This window comes from Phocoena sinus, chromosome 10 (assembly GCF_008692025.1).
Source record: "Phocoena sinus isolate mPhoSin1 chromosome 10, mPhoSin1.pri, whole genome shotgun sequence".
NCBI lineage: Eukaryota > Metazoa > Chordata > Mammalia > Artiodactyla > Phocoenidae > Phocoena > Phocoena sinus.
In genome coordinates, this window is record NC_045772.1 from 63,940,905 (window position 1) to 63,967,190 (window position 26,286).

The 26,286-nt window shown below is 43.7% G+C and overlaps 1 protein-coding gene across 2 annotated transcripts; it reads right to left on the reverse strand.

The window, feature by feature from the left end:
* Positions 1-644: 644 nt before the first annotated feature.
* Positions 645-23,281, reverse strand: TMBIM6 (transmembrane BAX inhibitor motif containing 6). 2 transcript variants are annotated; one of them, XM_032645267.1, is made up of 10 exons: positions 22,669-22,922; positions 10,365-10,452; positions 9,626-9,734; positions 7,122-7,242; positions 5,632-5,680; positions 5,432-5,529; positions 5,150-5,229; positions 4,571-4,671; positions 3,804-3,879; positions 645-2,666 (listed from the first exon to the last, which is right to left on the reverse strand). In XM_032645267.1, the coding sequence occupies exons 1-10, from the start codon at positions 22,748-22,750 to the stop codon at positions 2,643-2,645; spliced, it is 828 nt and encodes a 275-aa protein (XP_032501158.1). In that variant the 5' UTR covers positions 22,751-22,922; the 3' UTR covers positions 645-2,642. The 2 variants fall into 2 exon arrangements, with proteins under 2 accessions (XP_032501158.1, XP_032501160.1); XM_032645269.1 differs by lacking the exon at positions 22,669-22,922 and adding an exon at positions 23,150-23,281 and having other exon boundaries at positions 646-2,666.
* Between the last annotated feature and the right edge of the window lie 3,005 nt (positions 23,282-26,286).

Here is a 26,286-nt window from a genome sequence, read left to right on the forward strand (position 1 = left end):
AAAGATTGAGGTGCGAAGACAGTACCTGAAACACCTCATATTTCCTGCTCCACCTCAGCTGGGGCCTCAGCCAGGAGTCAGAGTAACAGGAAGCTGTTTACAATGAGGGTGACAACCAGAGGGCAAGTGTGACAAAATGGAGTAACCTGACTGTAATGCGAATAATTTTGGTTTATAATCACATATATAAACTCTATGAGGACAAGGATTTTTATATTTTCACTGATGATCTGTACCGTCGGGAATAGAGCCGGGCCCAGAGGGTGACCACAGGTATTACGGACCACGGTACTTGCAAAATGAGTGAATTGTCATGCTTTTTCCATTATGCATCCCCGAATGGCAAAGCTTGGCTGTATATTGGAACCAACGACACGTGCTGCTACCATGAACCCCCTATGATAAAGGCTGGGTAGGAGGAGGACCAGAAAAAGGCCCGGGCTGTGTATGGAACAGAGACTATCCCCAACATCTGTGGCAAGCTGGGGCTACAGACTGAGAGGCCCAAGTGGGGCTCTCTTTATTTCTGTTCATACCTAGAGCAAACTTAATCCTGTCCTACTCCCAGCCCCAAGAACAAGAAGCCAGACAGCACCCCAAAACTCCCGTTCAGCTGTGGCCTTGGATTTCACACACACACAAGGGAAGGTTAAGGAATTTTCTTTATTTTTTACAAATTAAGACTATGTAGACTCCATATATTTCTGAATCAAAAACACCTTTGTCTTCACAGTATGTGTTAGAGAATGCAGCCTGAGCTGGAAACCAAAGACTCGCAAAGAAAGTGATCATTACAGTGATTACTGCATTAAAAACCTGTTAGGCATGTTCTTTAAAAGTAGTTTTTTATATCTTGTCATTCTTGGCACTGTTTCTAAAGAAAAACTCCTCATCCCAAGCAAAAAGAGCACAAGAGGTGGAGTTTGGCTTCAGGAGATGTAACTCAGATTCTCAGGCCTAGCAGAGAATCAACAAATGTAGGGAGAGTTGCTGTTGGGGGCTGAATGGGAAGGAAGTCCCTTTTAGTAAAGTCTCGAGCCCCAGGCCAGAGGCAGCAGTTAAATCGGAGGGCAGCATCCTCTGCATCAGCGAGCCCTTCCGAGTGGCATCGCCACGCCAGGCGCCCACAGCCTGCGAACAGAACTGCTTCACGGGACGGCACAGTGACGTGGTGCGCTGCGAACCAGTAGCCACTGGGTCAAACTGTGTACTGGTTGTGAACAGGGAAAGCCAAAAATGGTGTCCTACTAGCAATGAGTTTTCGATGGCTCGGTTCCCCTTACGTTGAAGCCCTATGAGTAGCCAGAGCCGCAAATGCTCCCAAGGCTGCCTGACCTTCTGTGCCAGCTGTGGCTGTGGCAGCTCACGGGGAAGGAGCTGGTGACCCCGTTAGTACTGCCCCCCCCCCCCAACTTGCAAACACAGAGCTGTAGGAAAGCAGAAGTCTTGCAGGTTTGGTCGCCCAGCCCCTGCCTAAAGAAGGCTGCAGATTTCCAGAAACAGGTGAACAGACCAAAACCTGAAGTGCATCTGTAAAATGGACATGTATCTACTGCCCCAAATCTCTGGCCTGACGCTACCTATTAGTGCCCAAGATAAGACAAAAACGCACCTAAGGACTGTTATGAACGCTGCCTCCCAAGCCATCACGGCCCGTGCCACTGGTGTGAACAAAGACCCACTCAGTTAATGGGGGAGATACTACTCTCCCCTGCCCCAAACAGGCCCTCATCTGGGTCTGGCAGGATTAGTCACAATTACCTCAGAGGCTCAGCCATGCCCCTTCTCTATCCTTCCTCTCCCGGGACCCTTAATCACAGCCACCTGGTAGAGGCCACTCAGTAATCAAGGTAGTGATCAATTTAACAAAAAAAAAGGGCAAGTCTGGGAACTCTATGTTATATCTTGCCATACATAATCAGCCACTTCATAGATGCCTGACAAGAATTTCCCTTTGTGCTGAAACCCTCCCACCCCACGGATGGAAGGCAGGCAGATTCCAAGGGCCGGACAAGGGAGTGGAAAGGGAACCCACACAAATCCACACTCCTTCCGTGACGGCAAGGCAGGAAGGCACGTCTGCCGGAGCAGCAGTGACTCCGGCAGCTCAGGGGAAGCGAAGCACCCACCAGAAGAGGCTTTTCATGTTCTCTGCAGGGGTCGGCGGCTCAGACATAATAAGCCTGAGTAGCGATGGGACCAGCAAACGTCTTTCCAATGGAAAACACACTGCCTAGTCCCATAGGAAATGCGCATGAAGCAAACAACGCTGCGGGAAGAAGGGCCGAGCAAGGCATCTCTGCCGAACAGTTCAGGTCCACTGGGCGAAGCGCAGTCGCAAGGCGGACTCTGCAGATCCCGCGCATCACGGCGGACTGGCTGTCTGAGCAGAGGACGAGGCCAGGCGTGGGGGATGACAGAAAAGGGAGCGGGTAAGAACCCCAAAATACGAAGCCAAACTCCAAACTATAATTTGCTAATCAGTTTTTTGATCAAAAAATTCAAAACAGAGAAAACCACAAAGTACAAAAGCTTTTCTGACGCTTTTCATTATCACAGAACACGCCACCTGTAATGTGTGCAAAGAGGAGGTGAGGGGCGGAGGGAGAGGAAGTCAAACTGGGGAAGGCTGGATGGTCATTTCACTTCTTCTCCTTCTTCTTATCCTAGAAATGGAGGAAAATTACCCAATTAACTTCTGGCATTGACATTTAAGCTAAAACTCTTGAGTCAGCCGATACCTCACTGCCTTTGGTTAGTGACTGGAAGGGATCCGGACAGTAAAAAGGGAGGAGAGATGCTCCTTCAGTATAGGAGGAACTAAATCTTAACCATCTTCTGCTGGTGGTCTCCCAAGTTGCTACAGACTTGACAAGAATAAAGGTTAAGCAGCTGTTCCCGTTGCTACCCCATGAGTAGCTAGGTGGGCTGCCTACCCACTCCTGGCTACTCACAACCACGACAGCTCAGATCCCAACCACTGAAGGCTGCAGACCAGCGGTGTACCCTAAAATAACTAAACGAGAGGCCAAGACCAAGCCAAGATCAACTTTCCATTAGGCCTGAGAAGAAAGCACAAATCCTCAGCATAAATCAGCATTCGAAATAATACAGTCCAGTTGAACTCTTCATTGCACTGGGGGAAGCCCAGGGTATCACTACATGGATGAAAAGGATGTTGTTTTGACTGAAACTGGAGGACCTGCTTGGTCCTCAGTCCAATCGCAGTACAGACCAGACAGAGGACCACCAATCCCATCTGGTCAACTGCTTCCATCACCACCGCACCGACTCACATTCCACCTTAAGTTCTGTAAAGAAAGGCCTGTGCTTTCATTTGTTCCCCTACTACTGGAATGGATGATGTCTGCCACTCACTAACCCTATATAGAATGCCTCTCTTGAAAAAGATTAAGACTAACAAATGGGTAAAACGGGCCTATTTCTAAAATATATATACAAAAGCTGGTGGTATTATATAAATCCTCTAGGATATCTTTTTGAGTCACAACTATCTTTACAGCCTTTAAATTCCTCATATAGTAGATTGTTTCTTGTTGCCACTAAAGCTCTTTTCCTTTTGATACTAATCTCAGGGATTCATTTAAAAAAGAAAAAAAAAAAAAGGATGATTTTTACTTGTTCCTTTTTCTCCAACAGCTAAAGACTTCTAGTTGAACTCTTACTCAGTGGCCTGCCTTACAGTTACCCTGGACCCACACAGTGTGAGCAAGTTCTCAAGCTTTAAGTACACACAGATGCTGCACTCAGGAGCCAGGCTTTCATCTTTAGGTGGTGCTAACCTTCTCATTCATAGCCAGGATCATCATGAGTTTTCTGAAGAGAGTAACGAAATCTAAGAAGAGGTCGACGCAGTGCCTGAAAGAGAAGAACCAGGTCACAAACTGCACTTCCCACTCGCCTTTATCCACAAGCCCACAAAGGTGCAGAACACAGAAACCCTGCCCCAACCCCAAGAGTCAACTTCACCAGCACCCCACCACCAACTAAGTAAAACTCTAGTGCCTGAGATCCTCTTCAACTCAGCGAAGCCATGGAGCACAGAGAAAAGAAAATTTAGACTCTGCAGAGGCCTAAGTCTGAACCCTGGAACTACCATTAACTAGTTGAGATTCTGAGAGGATTACTACATTAAAAAAATTATATGCATATCTTCTTCTCATTGTTAAAGGTTTAAAGAATACAACAGTATTAAGAGTAAAAGGTGAAAGATTCCTTTCCCTCTCCTCTGCCTAGAGGTAACCACTATTCAAAGTATGGATAATTAAATACATATTATTAGTCCAACTTTTAAAAATCTGATGTCTTTCAGGAATTGAGGGAAACGATGCTTTTTAGTGCACAGTTCCAAAACCATGGCTATCCGATCATGTATGCCCCTGTGGCCACAGAGGTCAGCCAGTGCCATCTGGGCCACTCTTATTCCTACCGATGTGGAAAGAAAGGGGAGTCAAGCAAAAGATCATCCCAGAGAATGAGAAAAGAGTCGTCGAATGGAAGAGTATGCCTCCCCGCTTCATACTCATGAAAGACCAGGTTTCACACTCACCAGATATAATCTTTATCTCCATTTTCAGCCTTTTCAATAATGAGCTGAGTATCAAAAAGGACAAAGCCACACATGACCACCAGTCCCACATACAGGTTTGCCTAACAAAAGAAGAATGAGATGAGGTTACCATGTGGTAGACATTGTAGAGAAAAAACAGCCATACCTCTTTCTGGCCCTTGGCCACTTGAAAGTACATCAAATGCTAACCCTACTGACATTAACATTCGTGGGAACTGAAGCCCACAGTGAAGACCATATTACTTCCCTAGGTACAATTCTGCACTTATTTTTTCAGGTCACTGGAAGAGCTTCCATCATTTTAAAAAGGAGCCACTGCTGGACTGGCTTTAGAAAAATGATCTCTGAGCAAACCATCTCCACTGCAATGTCCAACCCCTGTTCAGTTTGTATTTCCACCTGTAGCAGAAGGCTCCGTCCTGGGAGGGTGAGTGGCGAGGCTTCAGGAGCACTGCCCCACAAAGATGAGAATTCTTAGTCTATCTTGGCTATAGGGGGTTAAGCAAGAAAAAGAAATGCAAGGTAAATGGCTGCTGCAGAGGTATATGCAAATCTCACCTGGAAAAGCCAAAAGGATCCGAAGAAAAGATTCCCCAGGGAAGACAAGAGCATCAGGCTCATGGCCGACATCAAGATACCTGTAAGAGAAGACAAAAAGCCATCTTGAGAAAAGCCAAAGCGAAGCAAAGCAATCCCATTAAGGCCATTCTTTACTTGCCCCCCAAAATGAAGGCTTTCAATTTCAACCCAACAGTCACAAGTTGGAGGCGAGGGGAAAGGTCCTAGTGAGAATTCTGGCTGAAGTGGAGACTCTCTCCCTATTTTCCAGTCCACACATACCTCCCAGAAAGAGGTAGCTACGGCGCCTGGCATAGAGTGCACTCAGGGTGAAGCAGGTGAAGATCATTGCTGTGCCCAGGAAGGCGGTGGGAAGGATGCTGTTAAGGGAAAAGACCATTATATCAAGGGCTACAGGTATATAACCTACACTTAGAAGGTATATTTAGAAGGTATATTCATAAGACACTAGGAACAGTTACCTGGGGTTGATGGCAATGCACAAGTCCAGAGCAGGGCCCAGGCCAACTCCTAGAAAACAAAAAGCCACAGAACACAGCATTAACACCAAGTTCTGAAGAGGATTCTCATCCAAAAGCTGATCATCAATAGCATGGGCATGCCTACAGTCCTAGAAAACAACAAAACACGTGGACTAACGTAATTCAATCTTTCTCTCTTCCATCCTTAACTGTTTTCCAGAGAACAAATACTCGACTGAGTTATTTATGGACAGACCTGCACAACTGTCCCCTCATAAATGACCCAGTAGGAACAGACATCAGGAAAAATGAAGCAGGCATGTCAAACATTTTCCAGCTAAATTATAAGGCTGCAAAATTCTGAAGAGCAGTGATGTGAGACTGTAATGTAGGCCAGATCAGGAATTAGATGAAAAGGATAAAGAGCAAAGCAGTGCCTTGTGGCCAACAACCTGTAGTCATGAAGGCTGACTCCCTCTGTAGAAGGAAAGGCCAGACCGGTTCTGCAGGTGGACACCTGCCAACAGGAGGGTGCAGCGGCAACCTGTTCCAGCTCCGACATCTCCTCTACTCTGGCTTTTCTCTCCTTCTGATAATCCCACCCCTTTAATACCTTCAAAAACTAGCTTTCCCTGATCTAAAAATCTTAATCTCTAAATCCCTTCCTTTCTACAATTTCTTCAACACTGTATAGATTAGACGCACTCAGAACGAGTTGTACTAACTCAAATGTTGCTTTGCAAATATTTTTACTATGTACCTTGAGACCTGTTTCCCTTAATGACAATTCTAGAAGATCTGCACTTTTAATTCTTTTCTTGAGAATCAGCAAAGTGCCCTGTAGGATGGATCTCAATGTATGACTTTAATTAACTGTCCACAAGATCAGAACAGATGCTCCTCTGATAGTTGCCAGTGTGAGTTCAACTAAGTCAGATCCTTGGCCTAGTTTGGTCCCATGTCCACCATTAACAAGTTATGCTACCTAAGCTCTTAAACCTCATTCATTCAAGCACAGAAATGCTTATTTTTGGATACAAAAGTAGAAGTCACAGACACTAGTCACAAAGGGCCCTCTAGATGGGGAAGCAAGATGCAACTATGTGAAATAAGAAAGCAATACAGGGCTTCCCTGGTGGCGCAGTGGTTGAGAGTCCGCCTGCCGATGCAGGGGACACGGGTTCGTGCCCCGGTCTGGGAAGATCCCACATGCCGCGGAGCGGCTGGGCCCATGAGCCATGGCCGCTGAGCCTGCGCGTCCGGAGCCTGTCCTCCGCAACGGGAGAGGCCACAACAGTGAGAGGCCCGCGTAACGCATAAAAAAAAAAAAAAAAAAGAAAGCAATACAAGGCACACTCAAATACAAGATAGGATGGTACAGTGTGCCAGTTGGGTTGCATCTGAATAAATATCTATCTTGGGCCTTAATCTAAAGAGATACTAAAAATACAGTGTCCCTCCCTCAAAATTAAACCAATCCCTTAACATACCTGTAAGGAAAGCAAATCCAGCAAGAAGTCCCAGTCTTTTTTGCTCAGTTTCATGGCTATGAGGTGTTGCCATCAGCCAAATCATCAACCCCAGGGAGCCCAAGGCAGAGAGCAGGCCAGCCTGTCAGATCCAGTCAATAATTAAACACTTGAAAGTATCAAATTTATTTTGCAAGAGACCTTATTGGGTTCAAATATTCACCTGGACTTCCTAATATTTGCTTCTAACCTGGAGGCAGCAGAAAAGGCAGTGAAGGCTGAGGAGAAAAACCAGAAGCTTGAAGGACAAGGTCAGGACCATGGTGGATGCTGGAGGCAGTCCACCAACTGTAACTGCCCAAGTCAAATTATGAGTCTGACCCAAGAAACAGAAAAGATGAATCAAAGTGACAAGTGCTTGAAGCATATTCCAATCTGCAGAACAAGTTATGAATGACCTCTCTTTGATCACTTTAAAACACACACACACACACAAATGTATATATACACACACAGAAAAAACTGAATGATTGTGCTCCCCCCTCAAATTCATGTTTAAATCCTAACCCTCAATTTAATGGTATTTGGAGGTGGCGTCTTTGGAAGGTGATTAGATCGTAAGGGTGGAGCCCTCACAAAGGGAGATTAGTGACCTTATAAAAGAGATCCCAGAGAGCTCCCCTGCCCCTTCTACCATGTGATGACACGGGAGAAGCTGGCCCTCACCACAGAACAAATCTGCCAGCACCTATCATGATCTTGGACTTCCCAGCCTCCCAAACTCTGAGAAACGTTTGTTGTTTAAGCCACCCAGTTTATGGTATTCTGTTATAGCAGCCAGAATGAACTAAGACAGAGAGTAAGAACCAAAATGTTAAGTTAATTTAGGATGATGGGATTATGGAGTTTGATATTTCCTTCTTATCACTAGTCTGTTTTCCAAATTCTCTACAATGAACATGCATTAGTTTTATAAGAAAAAAAATTTTGTTTTAAAGCAAGTGGGAAAAGTTACAAGCATTAGAAAGAGAGGAAAATCATCAAGGATGTATGTAGACACCAAAGTTTCTTCCTTCTTTTAAAGGTAGAGTCAATCCTCAGTTTTCACAGTAGTTCTGCTCTATACAGCCACTGTAAGCAATGAATCAGTGATACTGAACAAATGCTCCTGGAGGAAATAAAGGTTTAAGCTCTTTCGAGCCTCCTGTCACATTTTTATCAACTGGTCAATACAAAACCTTGTCGTATATGTCTTTTCTGTTTAAAGACACTTGGATATATACTGTCGACTCATCAACATAGAACTCGTGCCCAGCCGAACTGTAATTCATGCCTGAACAAAGCTTATCTAACACACGTATTTTCTCTATAAGGCACATCACAGTCTTGCACTTAGTAATACCACTCAGCACTTTTTAGCACTATGCCTGAGGCCATTTTAAACATCAAAATCACCAAGAAAAATTATAAAAACGCAGAAAATGTGGCACTAACTAGACTATGAAAAAGACACTTGTTTACAGTATGAGAGCTTGAAAGAAGGCAGTGTTGCCACATTCAACCTCAGCTAGAACATGGTGCAATGGACAGCTCGAATTTTTTGCCAATCTGTGTATGGCTGCAAAGGTCCACAAAAACACCAGTAGAACTGACTTTGGGGCTACAAATGAATTTTGCTGAGTAGGTAAATCACAAATACGGAATCCATGAATAATGAGGATGACTATATTTCACTATATTACTTTAAAAAACAAACAAAACACAACCAGAAACCAAAAGGGCCACTTTTGCCTAAAAGGTAGAATATGTTTTAGTCTGAACTCGAGGGATCAAAGCCCTACCTCTGAGTGTCTGGAGCAATTTTTCACACAACCTCTGCCAGGAGGTGCCTGAGCATGGGGGTGCCTGATCATGCCGCTCCTCAGCGGTGCCAAATGCCAACACAGCTACACCCCTGTACGTACACTAAAAAGGGCACTCCAAAAGGGACAAGTCTTGGTTGGTGAGCTGCAAACTTTTCGAGTATTCCTCAACCATCCCTTTTATTGCTTCTGGCCAAACTCAAACTCTCACTCAACAAAGGAAAATGAGTTTCTCAAAGAATAAAATGGGCCAAATCCTTAAAGGTCTCAACCCTGTCTCTCCTGATAATCATACAATCAGTGTTTTGTATCCAAGTACTACACAGTCATTCAGGCAAAAAAAGAGGAAGAAAGATAAAAAGGTTACTGTGCAAAACCACCCCAGCATGCAGACCTCTCCCCAGTGGGTGGGGGTCTTGTGTGTCAGCAGCACACCGTTCAGTGTCAGGGTCAAAACATCCTGTTTTCAGTATCTAGAGGGCAGAGTTGGCAGAAAAATTAAATGGTTCTGCATGTCCTGATTTACAACTGGCTCTGGCTGGGTTCAGATCCCAAACTACTGAGAAGTATTAAGGAGGGACATAGGCTTGTAACACCCTGCTGAGCTAGTTTCTTCCTAATGCGATTTGGGCCACAGCAACTAGAGGAGAAAACTGCTCTTACCTGAATGAAATGGGTGACCACATGGACATAGGCCCCGGCAGCCGCCACAAACATACAGAGGGCAAAGCTGGCATAGACCTTCTTCAGGTGCTGCTGCGTCGAGGGGGTTCTAGGAAACAATGTTAATAATGGCCATTACTCCAGGACCAATCTCATCTCTAAGCTAAGAATAATTTTCCTCCTTCTTCCCAGGGAATATGTGAAAGTTTTGGTTCAATAAAAAAAGAATGCTTTGGGGGCTTCCCTGGTGGCGCAGTGGTTGAGAGTCCTCCTGCCGATGCAGGGGACACGGGTTCGTGCCCCGGTCCGGGAAGATACCACATGCCGCGGAGCGGCTGGGCCCATGAGCCATGACCGCTGAGCCTGCGCTCCGCAACGGGAGAGGCCACAACAGTGGAGGCCTGCGTACCACAAAACCAAAAAAAAAAAAAAACAAAACAAAACAAAACAAAAAGAATGCTTTGAAAACTAGGTTAACAAACAGAAAATCTTAAATGCTGAGGAAAGCCCCAATGCCCAAACTATGAACAATCATCACCCAAACTAAAATAACTAAATGGCTTTCCAGCGACCACACCACAGCCCTTAGACTTTGGGTGCTTTTATCAGATCCTCTGGATTCTAGCAAAGTTAATATGTTAGTTTACACGTACAAAAGTTAATACACCAGGAAAAGGAAAAGAAACAAGATATAAAGGGAAATGTAATAAGACAGTACAGTTAAGGTCAAAGCACTTACATGTGGGAAAATTTAAGGAGTGCATCGAAGTTGATCTTCCGATCAAATATGTTCATGATGCTAGATTCTGTGGGACACAGCCTCCACTCTGTGGAATCAAGGAAATAAGAAAAGTTATTTTAAAGATACAAGGACACACAAAATAACAAACAACTTTCTTATGAAAAACAGCAACATACAAGTTTGGAAAAATGAAAGTTATATCTAAAACCCCACTGCCCTAACACCACCATTTGCATTTTTATATATTTCCTTCTAGAATACATTTGCAATCATACGCAACCATTTTAAAGGGGACAGAGGAACCCATCTTCTTCTCCCCAAACTGTTTCATTACTAGCATGTGATTTCTAGTCTTTCAGAAGATAACCTGCCCCTTTAACATCTTTTTTTTTTTCCTTCGGTACGCGGGCCTCTCACTGTTGTGGCCTCTCCCATTGTGGAGCCCAGGCTCTGGACACACAGGCTCAGAGGCCATGGCTCACGGGCCCAGCCGCTCCGTGGCACGTGGGATCTCTTCCTGGACCGGGGCACGAACCCGTGTCCCCTGCATCGGCAGGCGGACACTCAACCACTGCGCCATCAGGGAAGCCCCATCCTGCCCCTTTAAAAGACAGTTTGTTTCTTTGAGAAATTCTCTATTAGCAAGCTAGTTAAAGGGACCCAGTCTTACTGGAACATAAGGCAACTTGTCATTTTTTCAAGATGCCAGAGAATTCCCTCAGCAAAGGCACAGAAGTTTAAAGATAAAGAAGAAAAATTATAAAACTGGATCTGACACTAGGGCTTGCATTTTTTAAATATACATTTAGAAACTTTCCACCCAATGCAATTTAGAACTGAACTGTAAGGGAGCCACAGTTTTAAAAAGAGGAAAGTTCCTCCATGAAAAAAAAATTTGTGCAGAGAGAATTTCTTGAAACACAATCTCAGAACCTTTCTTACAGAAGAGTGGGAATAGTACAAGGAATTTCTGCACACTTCACCCAGATTTCCTAAATGTTAGTGTGTCACCATATTTGCTTTATCCCCCCCCCCATATAGCAATATATGGAGACCTTTTCCTAACTATGCAAGACACAATGCCTCTTTACATCTAAACACTTCAGTATGTATATCCTAAAACAATGATCAAAATCAGTAAATTAACAATACAATACCATTACCTAATCTACAGACCTTATTCATATCTTGTCAACTGTCCCAATTGTCAGAAAAGGGCATTTTAAAACTGAACTACAACCAGGTTACATTACATCAATACCATAAAGTCAGGATCTTAAGTTTTGCTCTCTCCCCTATCTCACATGCAATCCTAAATAAACACATTTAACCTGCAGAACTAAATCTAATCAAGAGCTTTCATCCTTCCTAAATATCAATCCTCCAGATTCTTATTAGACCCATAATACCCATTCATTTCAAATCAGCCAAAAACAGGGGAGAGGAGGGGATTAAAGCTAAGTTGTTTGAAAGACAGGCCTACAACTCACACCCATTCTATCAGCACCTAGCCCAAAACTCAGCAAAATTAATCCAAGCAATAAAAGTAACAATCCCCAAAATGACTTCCCGAGGAATTCTGGGCCAGTGGAAAGATGCCATCTTTAGAGTTCACAAGCATCACTACCGCGTGTTTCCTGAGGCGCTCTCTCATATATGGAACAATTACAATGGCTGGCTTGCTTTCTCTGATTTCCTCTTTCCTTTCTCACCAACATCCCTACTCACCTCAATTGTATTGTTAGTTTTGTTCTTAAGGATAGATACAGCGAGAAGCTGCAGAACCTACTAAAGCTGTTCCTCTCACCTCTAAGTCACGGGGTTCTGGGCCCTCTTGATCTAGATGGTGCAATGGTTGCAGGCTATTGCACGGCCAACCAAAGCCTTCCATAACCATGATGAATCCGTCCTCTAGAGAACACACTTACAGGATGGCAGAATCCAGCACCTGGAAAGTGTCTTTGTTTAAAACTTCCATTAATAGCCTTAATGACATCCCTAGACAGAACTTGCAACAGCACTGAAGCAACCTTCAGAGCCAAGTTTCTCAGTATCCACAACAAAGCTAGAGTGCCTCTTGCTTCCAATTTCAAGAGTTCAAGTGTGTGTGTGGGTGTGTGTGTGTTAAATCCACAAATACCCTGGGCATTATTAGTCAGAAAGGGGCAACACTCTGTAACCAGATCCCACTGAATGGAAACTGTGGGATGGGAGAATGTCAGTTTGCTCTCTGGCATTTCCCAGGGGGTACTGACTGTCTCTCTTACAACTGCTGATGGAAAAACCAAAACCATCAAAGGTTGTGAGGGTAGGGACAGAGGTATCAAATATGAATTTCTCCATGATTTGGTGCCTTGCAATTTAAAATCATTAAAAAATTAATTAGAACCAGTTTTCCAACATTACTACCAACTCTAAAATTTAAGTGAAATGTGTAATCACCAAATTTTCTAGATGCAAAGGTACACAGCAATTTTAGTAGCAGCAGCTTCATGGGGAAAATTGCAATAAAGTATACATTTAATAAATATGATATGATGTATATATGACATAATCTCAGAACTGTTAAAATTAGAGGGGGAAAAAAGTTAGGTCTTAGAATCAAGGAAATATATGACAGTTTGCTCTCGGTCTGTTCTAGATAGATAAGAACTAACATACAGATAAGTAATGAGTTAAAACTGTTCTTAGGGCTTCCCTGGTGGCGCAGTGGTTGAGAGTCCGCCTACCGATGCAGGGGACACGGGTTCGTGCCCCGGTCCGGGAAGATCCCACATGCTGCGCAGCGGCTGGGCCCGTGAGCCATGGCCGCTGAGCCTGCGCGTCCGGAGCCTGTGCTCCGCAACGGGAGAGGCCACAACAGTGAGAGGCCTGTGTACCGCAAAAAAACCAAAACAAAACAAAAAAACCTGTTCTTATAACTTTTGCCAGATAGACTAAACTTACCAGTTTTCTATCTTAGCCTCAACTACTTGTGCTCAGAAGCTGTAGAGAAAAGGTATCTACGTTTCAATGGTTCATATGCAAACTCAGCTGAACAAGATTAAATTGCATTCGTAACTCAAAAATAGCAGCTCCCATACCAAAAGTATTTTCAGTCCCAGGGACAGACAGCTCTCAACAGGGCCTGAAGTATTCAAAACCATTAACCAAGTAACTCGGCTAACATTCCAGAGGGGCCCCCATAGTTAAGCGAAAATCTCGGCTTTAAAAAAAAAGTACAGGGAATTCCCTGGCAGTCCAGTGGTTGGGACTCTGCATTTTCACTGCCGAGTGCCCAGGTTCAGTCCCTGGTCAAGGAACTAGGATCCTGCAAGCCGTGCAGCACGGCCAAAAAATTAAAAATAAATGTACATGGACATATACACACTAACAAACGTAGTAAGGTAGATAGCTGGGGGGAAGCAGCCGCAAGGCACAGGGATATTAGCTCGGTGCTTTGTGACAGCCTGGAAGGGTGGGATGGGGAGAGTGGGAGGGAGGGAGACGCAAGAGGGAAGACATATGGGAACATATGTATATGTATAGCTGACTCACTTTGTTATAAAGCAGAAACTAACACACCATTGTAAAGCAATTATACCCCAATAAAGATGTTTAAAAAAAATAAATAAATAAAATAAATGTAAAAGTACATTAAAATTATAAATTTTATGTTATATATATTTTACCAAAATAAAGGGAAAACGTATACTACAAGGTACTCAAAAATTATTCATTATAGGACTCCCCCTAACATACACTGAAGCCCATTACGGAACGGATACCAGCAATAGTCTGTCTCACCCTGGACCCCAACTCATAAAGAGTTCTATACTCAAATCTAAAACAGGGAGGTGGACAGTGCCTCAGGGACCCATGGGAAATTTGCCTGCACTGCATTTGTAAATGAGAAGTAAATGTTCAGGTGTTACATAACCAAATTCCTTTAATTTAGTTTAGACACTCATTTTATGCCTTCATCCTCTGAAAGGCAGGATACCAAAACCTGTCAAAATTTGTCATGCATATATTGCTCAAGCTTTGTTGGAAGTGTCACCATCCGTGGTTCCCCAGGCCAGCCTCTCTGCCAGAGCCACCCGAAAACAAAACAAAAAACTTATTGCACAATAGGACTTCCCTGGTGGCGAAGTGGATAAGAATCCCCCTGTCAATGCAGGGGCCACGGGTTTGAGCACTGGTCTGGGAAGATCCCACATGCCATGGAGCAACTAAGCCCATGCGCCACAACTACTGAGCCTGCACTCTAGAACCCGCGCGCCACAACTACTGGAGCCCATGCACCTAGCGCCCGTGCTCCACAACAAGAGAAGCCACCACAAGCAGCACACACACCGCAACAAGGAGTAGCCCCAGCTAGCCACAACTAGAGAAAGCCCACGTGAAGCAACGAAGACCCAATGCTGCCAAAAAAACAAAAAAAACTCTTACTGCATAGGTTTATCAAGATAGAAAAACTCAAGTAAACACATTGTTCTGAGTTAGGTATTCCTGGAGTCTGCTTTTGTTTGAGGAGGGAAGGGCAGCAGGGGCAGGTAGGAGGAGACAGATATTCTTATCAATTAACATCTTTGTCTTCTTACATATTGTTAAATCTCTTGTTGTTTTCTAAGAATCTTCCTTACCCATGTCCTAAAACATGTCCTAAAACAAAATATTATCCTAAAACAAAATATTATCCTAATATTGTCCTAAAACAAAATATTATCAACAGCCAAGCCTTAAATTAAAAAAAAAAAATTCTCCTCAATCTTATTCCAACACCTACTAAGTACAATGCATATGAAACATGGCCAAGTGGCCAAAAGCTATGCAAAACAATCATGCATTTAGTATTCATTTTTTAAAAATCCTTGCCTTTAAAAAAAAAAAAAAAAAATCCTTGCCTTTAACAAAGAAAAGCTTTGCTGCCTCCTGGATCCAGCCGAGAAGCTGCCTCAGTGTATACAATTTAACAACATTAAACCAACCAAAGAAACATTGTTCACACATTTAATTAAACATTCAGTGCACGAATTATATGGTTCTTCATTCCTGTTGTAGTAATTCAACCATCTTGAATCCTGTTCCCACACCCCCAAAAGGGACCAAATTGATACCTGAGAGAAGAAAAATCTCATGTGGTTAAACAAAAAAAGGTGGTGGTGGTGGGGGGAGAATTGTAATTTTTTTAAGTAGTTCTTTCTACTGAATAGTTTGTAGACTCTACAACCATGTCCCTAGCATAGTGGTTAAGAGCACAGCCTGCTGCGTTTGAATCTTGGCTACTTCCTTAGCTGTGTGATGGAGCAAGTTTCTGGCACTTAACCTCACTGTGCTTCAGTTTCTTCATTTGTAAAATAATAACACTTAATATTCCCTACTTCATACGGATGAGGACTAAGTGAGATAATACAACGTGCTAAGACTAGTGCTTCGTGCTAAGAATAGTGCTTCATGCTAAGAACAGTGCTTCGTACGTAAGACCAGCTCAATATATTAACCATTGTTTTTACTAGTGTAATTCATTACTCTCATGTCCTCAGTGCACGATTTTCCCCCTTTTCTTAAATTTTTGTTGTTTATAATCATTTAATGAACGTTCCAACCACACCCTTCAAAGGCTACAGGTGATGATTTTCCCTTTTATAAGTCTAGTTTTAGGGACTTCCCTGGCAGTCCAGTGGTTAAGACTTCACCTTCCACCTCCAGTGGAGGGGGTAAGGGTTCAATCCCTAGTCCAGGAGCTAAGATCCCACATGCCTAGTGGCCAAAAAACCAAAACATAAAACAGAAGCAATATTGTAACAAATTCAATAAAGACTTTAAAAATGGTCCACATTAAAAAAAAAAATCTAGTTTTAGAAGACATTTATCATAGGCCTAATTTACATATGCTCTGTATTTTAATTTTAAAAATGTATTATTCAAGAATTAGAAATGAAAAAGGAGGGGCTTCCCTGGTGGCGCAGTGGTTGAGAGTCCGCCTGCCGATGCAGGGGACACGGGTTCGTGCCCCGGTCGGGGAAGATCCACATGCCGCAGAGCGGCTGGGCCTGTGAGCCATGGCCGCTGAGCCTGCGCGTCCGGAGCCTGTGCTCCGCAACGGGAGAGGCCGCAACGGTGAGAGGCCCGCAAAAAAAAAAGAAAGAAAGAAAAAGAAGTAACAACTGACACTGCAGAAATACAAAGGATCATGAGAGATTACTACAAGCAACTACATGCCAATAAAATGGACAAATTCTTAGAAAAGCACAACCTCTGAGACTGAACCAGGAAGAAACAGAAAATATAAACAGACCAATCACAAGCACTGAAACTGAAACTGATTAAAAATCTTCCAACAAACAAAAGCCCAGGACCAGATGGCTTCACAAGCAAATTCTAACAAACATTTACAGAAGAGCTAACACCTATCCTTCTCAAACTCTTCCAAAATACAACAGAGTAAGGAACACTCACTCCCAAACTCATCCTACAAGGCCACCATCACCCTGATACCAAAACCAGAAAGATGTCACAAAGAAAAGAAACTACAGGCCAATATCACTGATGAACATAGATGCAAAAATCCTCAACAAAATACTAGCAAACAGAATCCAACAGCACATTAAAAGTATCATACACCATGATCAAGTGGGGTTTATTCCAGGAATGCAAGGATTCTTCAGTATACGCAAATCAATCAAGGCGATACACCACATTAACAAAGTGAAGGAGAAAAACCATATGATCATCTCAATAGATGCAGAAAAAGCTTTTGACAAAATTCAACACCCACTTATGATAAAAACCCTCCAGAAAGTAGGCATAGAGGGAACTTACCTCAACATAATAAAGGCCATATATGACAAACCTACAGCCAACACCGTTCTCAATGGTGAGAAACTGAAACCATTTCCTCTAAGAGCAGGAACAAGACAAGGTTGGCAACTCTCACCACTATTATTCAACACAGTTTTGGAAGTTTTAGCCACAGCAATCAGAGAAGAAAATGAAATAAAAGGAATCCAAATTGGAAAAGAAGGAGTAACGGTGCCACTGTTTGCAGATGACAAGATACTATACATAGAGAATCCTAAAGATGCTACCAGAAAACTACCAGAGCTAATCAATGAATTTGGTAAAGTAGCAGGATACAAAATTAATGCAGAGATCTCGTGCATTCCTATACAATAATGATGAAAAATCTGAAAGAGAAATTAAGGAAACCCTCCCATTAACCACTGCAACAAAAAGAATAAAATACCTTGGAATAAACCTACCTAAGGAGACAAAAGACCTGTATGCAGAAAACTATAAGACACTGATGAAAAAAATTAAAGATGATACAAACAGATGGAGAGACATACCATGTTCTTGGATTGGAAGAATCAACACTGAAAATGACTATACTACCCAAAACAATCTACAGATTCAATGCAATCCCTATCAAACTACCAATGGCATTTTTCACAGAACTAGAACAAAAAATTTCACCATTTGTATGGAAACACAAAAGACCCCGAATAGCCAAAGCAATCTTGAGAAAGAAAAACAGAGCTGGAGGAATCAGGCTCCCAGACTTCGGACTATACTACAAAGCTACAGTAATCAAGACAGTATGGTACTGGCATAAAAACAGAAATATAGATCAATGGAACAGGATAGAAAGCCCAGAGATAAACCCATGCACATATGGTCACCTTATTTTTGATAAAGGAGGCAAGAATATACAATGGAAAAAAGACAGCCTCTTCAATAAGTGGTGCTGGGAAAACTGGACAGCTACATTTATGAATGAAATTAGAACACTCCCTAACACCATACACAAAAATAAACTCAAAATGGATTAAAGACCTAAATGTAAGGCCAGACATTATAAAACTCTTAGAGGAAATCATAGGCAGAACGCTCTATGACATAAATCACAGCAAGATCCTTTTTGACCCACCTCCTGGAGAAATGGAAATAAAAACAAAGACAAATGGGACCTAATGAAACTGAAAAGCTTTTGCACAGCAAAGGAAACCATAAACAAGACGAAAAGACAACCCTCAGAATGGGACAAAATATTTACAAATGAAGCAACTGACAAAGGATTAATCTCCAAAATTTACAAGCAGCTCATGCAGCTCAATATCAAAAAAACAAACAACCCAATCCAAAAATGGGCAGAAGACCTAAATAGACATTTCTCCAAAGACGATATACAAATTGCCAACAAACACATGAAAGGATGCTCAACATCACTAATCATTAGAGTAATGCAAATCAAAACTACAGTGAGGTATCACCTCACACCAGCCAGAATGGCCATCAAAAAATCTACAAAAAATAAATGCTGGAGAGGGTGTGGAGAAAAGGTAACCTTCTTGCACTGTTGGTGGAAATGTAAACTGATACAGCCACTATGGAAAATAGTATGGAGGTTCCTTAGAAAACTAAAAATAGAACTACCATACAACCCAGCAACCCCACTACTGGGCATATACCCAGAGAAAACCATAATTCAAAAAGAGTCATGTACCATAATCACTGCAGCACTATTTACAATGGCCGGGACATGGAAGCAACCTAAGTGTCCATCGATGGATGAATGGATAAAGAAGTTGTGGCACGTTTATACAATGGAATATTACTCTGCCATAAAAAGAAACGAAATTGAGTTATTTGTAGTGAGGTGGATAGGCCTAGAGTCTGTCACACAGAGTGAAGTCAGAAAGAGAAAAACAAATACTGTATGCTAACACATGTAAATGGAACTAAAAAAAAAAATTGGTTCTGAAGAACCTAGGGGCAGGACAGGAATAAAGACGCAGACGTAGTAAATGGACTTGAGGACACAGGGAGGGGGAAGGGTAAGCTGGGACAAAGTGAGAGAGTGGCATGAACATACATACACTACCAAATGTAAAACAGATAGCTACTGCGAAGCAGCCACATGGCAGAGGGATATCAGCTCAGTGCTTTGTGACCACCTAGAGGGGTGGGATAGGGACGGTGGGAGGGAGATGCAAGAGGGAGGAGATATGGGGATATATGTGTATGTGTAGCTGATTCACTCTGTTATAAAACAGAAACTAACAAACCATTGTAAAGCAATTATACTCCAATAAAGATGTTAAAAAATATATATGTATATATATAATTGAACCACTAACTCACAGCTAGCTACATCCTGAAGGCATAATATTTACCCAAATGAGAGAGTAAAATTAAATGGGGGGGGGAGGTGGAGTCTAAGAAAATTATAAACTGGAATTTGAAGGAACCTGGTAAGTCTTACTACTGATTAAAATGACTTTTGTTTAAATGGCATGCCTCTCCTCTGGCACATTTACACTGTACCTCCTGTCCCCCAGGACCACAAAGGTGTTTTGAGACAGCCTAATGACCACTAAGTGATAATGTGATGTGGTAGAGAATTTGATGAAGTAAATGTTTATTAGCTTGATGCTTTCCTTGCCACCCCTAGGAGGTAGGTCAGTTTGATTTCAGGAAATCCAAGAAATTCTGTCTCGACTAGGGCTGGGCTTTGATTGTCCTAGATTTGGACTCTAGATGTCCCAGCCCATTCCTTAACTTGAACCAAAATCCCTGGATTAGGTAACCCTGAATCTCTAGGAGGCTGCCTCAGAACCAAACCAGTAACTGGAGATGGAATCCCTACTTCCTTCAATAAATTATTATTATTTTTTGCATCAAACTGACATGCTTTGCTGAATCTCCCTCTCTATAAGCACAACTGTTTGACAGACACTGAATCGCAGAACGGTCCCGATGTCCTAAATACATAATCATCCTCCAGTATAAACCAGCAATCCCTGCCCAATAAAACCATATTTAGCCCAAATGAGAGTAGACATAGATTAGGACAAACAGCACACCCACTCAGCCCTCATCCTTGAAGCTCTTTTTTTCCCAAGTGTTTTGGATTCCAGTTAATTGTTCAGGAACTTTTCTCACACTTTTCCCTGTAAGCAGCCCCCACACTTAAGTCTCTAGAGTAAATCTAGACCCCCATCATCTAATCAAGTGTTGCGACCACAAATCAACATTCCCCAGCTGGCTCAGAGAGGAGCCTACCTTAATAGAGGGTCACTGAAGTGGCCCTAAAAACCAGTCTCTACAGTTTTTCTCTCCTTGGTTTGAATACTGGTTTTGAAAACAAAAATGAGTATGTATAATATAAAAGCTACTTCATGAAATTTGGTTAGAAACTCTAGAGGAAAACGAGGTGGAGTAAAAGACACTTCTAGCAGATTCTACGGCCAAGTCAAAGTAGCAAAGGAAAATTTAGCAGGATAGTGCATCAAGAGAATATTCAGTGTCTTCCCAGAGGAGACTAATACCCTTGGGTAGTTTATGAAATAAAGTGAAACTCTTCAGGCTAGGAATAGTACCTTTTATAACAATACCACTGACTGCATTTATATGAAATTAAACAAATTTCAAAGTGTTTTATTATATACACTATTCCCTTTGACCATCACACACATGAAGAAAGGGCAAGAATGATTAGTCCCACTTTAAAGTTTAAAAAGTAAGTTCAAAAAGGCAGCATAATAGTGGCACGAGCACTCGATTTGGAGTCACAAGTCCTGCCATATTCTACCACATAACTTTGGGGAAATCATTTTACCTAAGGTCATCTAGGCTTCCTCATCTGGAAGGATGATTAGCTAACACCTGCTCTACTAAGCTCAATGAATGCCGATAAGAAAATCTGTGTGAAATTATTGTAAAGTGCTAAACACTTTACAATGGACATTAAATGGACATTAGTACTGACCAACATCAGAAAGTTGAAATAGTAGAGCCACGGACTTCCCTGGTGGCGCAGTGGTTAGGAATCCGCCTGCCAATGCAGGGGACACGGATTCGAGCCCTGGTCCGGGAAGATCCAACATGCCGCGGAGCAACTACTGAAGCCCCCGCGCCTAGAGCCCGTGCTCCGCAACAAGAGAAGCCACCGCAAGGAGAAGCCCGCGCACCGCAACGAAGAACAGCCCCCGATCGCCCCGACTAGAGAAAGCCCACGCGCAGCAACGAAGACCCCTAATGCAGCCAAAAATAAATAAATAATTTTTTTTTTTTAAATAGTAGAGCCAGAATCAGGTTAGGGGTCTTCTGACCTCTCAAGCCTGGTGCTCTTTCTACTATTATATCCTACAGCTGAAAAGCAAGTTTTCCTATAGTTTCAACTATAGGTCAAGAGAAATTGTAAAACAACAACAACAAACATATGTTGATTCCTATTATACTTTTCTGCATTTTTCAGCATTTCTACAGTAAGTACGAACCATATGCATAAATCAAGAAAAGACGTGGAAATGCTGACCAAATATCTGGATTAATTTTACCTTTCCTATTCTTTAGGAGAGTGAGACTTCACTGGATCAATACTGGGGAAGGGAGAGAAGGGAAGAAAGAGGGTACTAAGCCAGGTTTCCACAACAAAATGAATAATGGAATAAGGAAACTCTGAATCCAAATTACAGACTGTATTTCTCAAGGATTCAACCATTCTGACCCCACTGGAGGAAAACGGCAGAGAATCTAAATGTCAACATACTCTTGAAGCCAGGCCAAAAAAAAATATTAGACAAGGAGGAATAATAAAACACCAAAGAGAGTAAATCAAATAATTACAGAAATGTGTTTGCAGAAGCTGTAAGAAATGTAGTTATGAAACTTTATCTTTCTTGAACTTAATTCTTAAACTACACATACAACCAAAAGATAAACCTGAAATAAATAAGTAACTAGAAAAGCCCATTCGCCACTAACCTTTAACCTTGAAATTTCTGTCTATGTTTCAGGCACAGTCAGCTCTTCTACGTGATTACACATTCACAAGTTAACTATTACTGGAACAGAGACTCAAGTTCAGAAAGGTTTTTGTTGTTGTTTGGTCAATGAAAGGCACATGCGGCAGGCAATGCAACCTGGGCTGGCACCGGGCTGCAATTCCTCACTTAATAAACACACAAAAATACCACAGCTCCAGCAAGTACGTCCAAGAAAAAAAGAAAAACAACCGCCCAACGACGCCTTTCCTGAGCGGACTTTGAGAAAGACGCCCACAAGGCCCAGGACCAAGCAAAGCTAAAGCCACCTCACCTGTCCAAAGGTAACCAATCAGACCAGAGCGGGGCTGCCCTGGAGGGCTGGCAAGCCAGGCCTGGCCCGGGTCTCTCCTCACCTCCCGCATCTGCTGTTGGCTTCCAAGTAACTAAGGAGCCTCGCGGGTCACAGAGGAGTGTGACATCACCCGCCCCGCCGTGACAGGGCAGCCTGCCGGACCAGGCCCTCCTGAGTCCCAGCCCCCGCCGCTCACCCAAATGGGGCCCGACCAGACAGGCCGGGGATCTGTCGGGTGGGGCGGCGATGACCATAAACCCGTAAGGTTTCGCTTTCATTCTCCTCGGAGGAAGGTGCGGGGGACGTGCCCTGAATTCAAGGGATCGAGGCTGGGCCTGGGCCGTCTACACCGGGCGGAGGAGGAGGAGGGACGCGCAATGGGTGGGGGGGAAAGAAGGCCAAGAAGGAGCCTTCGCTAGCGCTAGCATGCAGAATCCGCGCCTCGGACTCGTCCCTGCCCCTCCCCCGCTCCGGTACGGTTGCGCATGCGCGGCAGTAGTTCTCGTTTTCCTCTCCCCGCCTAGCTTTCCGGAGTCCAGTTGTCGACCAGGGCCCACTTTCCCCAGAATGCAGTCAGTCCGAAAACGGAGACTACTCCCACTCTTGCTCAAGCAACAACTGCTAACCCTCTTTCCATTTCTCACTCCCGGCTTGCGCAGTCCTAGCTTCAGACGTACCTTCTGACCCGCCGCTCAGGAACCCACACTGCTCTCCTACCACCGGATGTGCTTCTGACTCTCCCAGGGTCGGCTCCGGACTCTTTACCTCGCGTCCGCCCCTCGAGGGAAGCCCCGCCCCCGCGTTCCGCTTAAGGCAAGTCCTCATTGGCCGTTGGTTGCACTTCTGCCTTTCCATTGGCTGTACGTGCATAAACAATGGCTGCTTACTTCTGAGCCACTTGCTTAACGCCCGTGTCGATCAAGACTCTAGCCGCCAACCAGCGTCGTAGCGAAAGATACCCGCCTTCTTCCCTCATAGTAAGAAAGGGTCGCGGTCCAAAGCCGCCTCTAGTGGACAAAAAGAAGGGGGGCAGGCCCCACCCAAGACACAGAGCAAGTAATTCAGCCTCCAATACGCGCGGTGGGATAGCACCGCGAAGTCCCGGGATTCTGGTCATGGACTGTTAAAGGGGGAAAGAGATTCAGAGAACACCTAGAAAAGCGCTCTCACAAGGGCCAATTTACCGTGAATCTAGTGAAGCCGGGCTCAGCGCATTCTCCAGGAACTCGAGGAGGAATTAGCAGCCCCAGTCCTGCATCGGACGCACGGACCTCACCCTGGAGATCACACTGTAAGCCTAAGTGGTGGCCCTGGGGTCTTGGGCGGGGCCAGCGGGTTGCAAGGACCACCTCCCCATCCACCTTACTTGGGGGAGGTGGGTATTAGTGCAGTGGGTGGGAGGGGAACGAGTGTGGCTATCTGGCTGAGCTGCTCTGGCAGCCCTGAAGAAACTAAGCCAAGGAAAATCAAAGGACTGGAGCTCCCCGAGGACGGGAAGCAAGAACTTATAGTAAGGAGTTCTGAGACAGATTTAAAAAAAAAAAGTTTATGCACTATCAATTTTTTTCAAAAACTTTTTTTTGCTAATTTATCTGTCTAGTATCGCTTAATATCTTATAAAAATAATACAACATGGTCATACGAAGAGGCAAAGAGTATGCAGCCAAAAAAGTAGAAAAAGATTAAAAAGCGTATAGTGGTTGACAGGCAAGTTAGTAATAATAATGTGGGTTTTTTGAATTGTGTTGTTTGTGGTTTTGTCAGCATTTTAAAATCTGTAATGATTTCTTATTCTAAATAAATATTGACTTTATTACATAATTTTGTATTCTTTTTCTTAAATACAGCCTTATAATTGTAGATGTTTGGGACTGCACAAAACATAGATCCACCCCTGCCCCTCATTTTACAAATAAGGAAATAGGCCCATGGACAGAAAATGTTCTGGCAAAATAAGAGAAGAAATTTAGATTAAGCATTTGATCAGTGAAGATCAAATCAGAATGCAGGATTTAGGAAACTGCTTTCTAGAAGGATAGAATAGCTTTTTTTTTGGCCGCATCTCCCCGACCAGGGATGGAACCCGGAACCCGGGCCCTCAGCAGTGAAAGCGCACAGTCCTAACCACTGGACCGCCAGGGAAATCCCTAGAAGGCTAGAATAACTATCTTTTCAGTAAAGAATACAAATAGACAGGGTATGATTCTCAGTACACAAATGCAGATATGCAATAAACATTTTATTTTCTATAGTGCAACCTAATGTTTACTCTGAACCTTATTCCACTGGAGTGGGAGAAAATATATTAAGTCTTCCTTGAGATTTCTCTCCCTACCCCACCCTAATTTCTGCCACATTTCTGGGGCTAAAGTGCTTGGGAACAGGGCCTATCTGGTTCCTGGTCATCAATTCACACAGGTTGCTACAGAAGTTTTTACCTTTGTACTGATGTGGCCCTTTCAGGTACAGCAGTAGCTATTTCCTTGCCATACTTAAGCCACAAGAAATCTTTTGTCAAGCTAATATTGAATTCTCCACCTAGAACAAGAGGTTGCTAAGAGTTTGGCCTGTACCGTGTTGACCGACATAGTTTATTCATTCATTGATGACATAGATTATTCCCTCCATTTCTGACTCAGGGTCTCTCATGAGGTTGCAATCAGATGTCAGCCAAGGATGCAGTTATCCAAAGGCTTGACTGGAGCTCGAGGAATTACTTCCAAGGTATGGCTGACAAGTTGGTGCTGGCTATTGGAAGGAGGCCTTAGATCCTCTCCAAATGGGCTCCTCCACAGGGCTGTGTCCTCACAGCATGAGGGCTGGCTTCTCCCAGAGTGAGCAATCCCAGTGACAGAGAGAACTAGGTGGAAGCTCTTTTTACAACTTATCTTCACAAGTTGCAATCACTTATAATAATACCCTTATTCCCAGACCCCTGTCCTGGGTCTTGTGCCTCAGAGGGCCTCATGCTTTGGAAGGCCTTCCTGGAAATTTTCTGAGTCTCCCTCATGTGCCTGGGACCAACCTGGGCCAGTAGTGCCATCAAGGCTCAGCCTAGACCAGGTCCTGCTGAGCCCTTTTCCCAATTTCTCCCCTTCATGGGGTTCTCCAATTCCAGCATGCCCGAGGAACTCTGAAACTCATGCCTGTGGCATTATCCCAAGGCCCTGTGATCAGGTCTCAACTCCAAGAGGGCATCCTGGTGAGCTGATCACTCGTGCTAGCCAGCACAGTATTTCTTTTGTGGAATTGCATGAGATTGGGTCTCCAGGATCATGCTGACATGCCTACTTGGGGGTCAGACAGAAGAAGAGCTCAGGCCGCTGAGCTACCAACAGTCTTCTACTAACCTTTGGGCTTGAGTTGTATGTATGGGTCCCTGTATTGATCCTCTCCTGTCAGTGTTCTGACTGTGGAGCTGTGTGTGGTCCACAGCACCAGAGGACAACAGAATGACAGCGGGCATCTTTTATCCTGTACATCACTACACTCAAGCCACTCCCACCCCCATCCCCTGCCCACCCCACCACTGGCACCCAGGGTAGTCACTCCATCTCCTCCAAAGACTCTGGGACATATGTCAGGCAGTCCTCTGGGAGTAGCCCCCCCTTCCTCCTCCAAGATCACTTCTGGGTGCTTTTGAGACTGTTGCTCCACAGTGCCAACAGGCCCTTCCCAACTAATGTCCTCTTTTTCTTCTGAATGCTGTGGTGATACAATGTTCTTACCCATGTCAGTCTTAAGTCATGCCAAAGGAGACATGCACAAATGGTATCATTCCTCTTGCTCTATCCATGATGTGTGGAAGGTAAGG

Bases quoted from the DNA above. Each gene is read 5' to 3' on its own strand.
- TMBIM6 (XM_032645267.1), bottom strand. From the start codon at position 22,750: ATGAAAGCGAAACCTTACGGGTTTATGGTCATCGCCGCCCCACCCGAC. The intron at 10,453-22,668 runs GTGAGCGGCGGG...TTGATTCCACAG, and splicing joins TCTGGTCGGGCCCCATTTGG to AGTGGAGGCTGTGTCCCACA. The intron at 4,672-5,149 runs GTGAGATTTGCA...TTCTTTTGTTAG, and splicing joins GATCCTTTTGGCTTTTCCAG to GCAAACCTGTATGTGGGACT.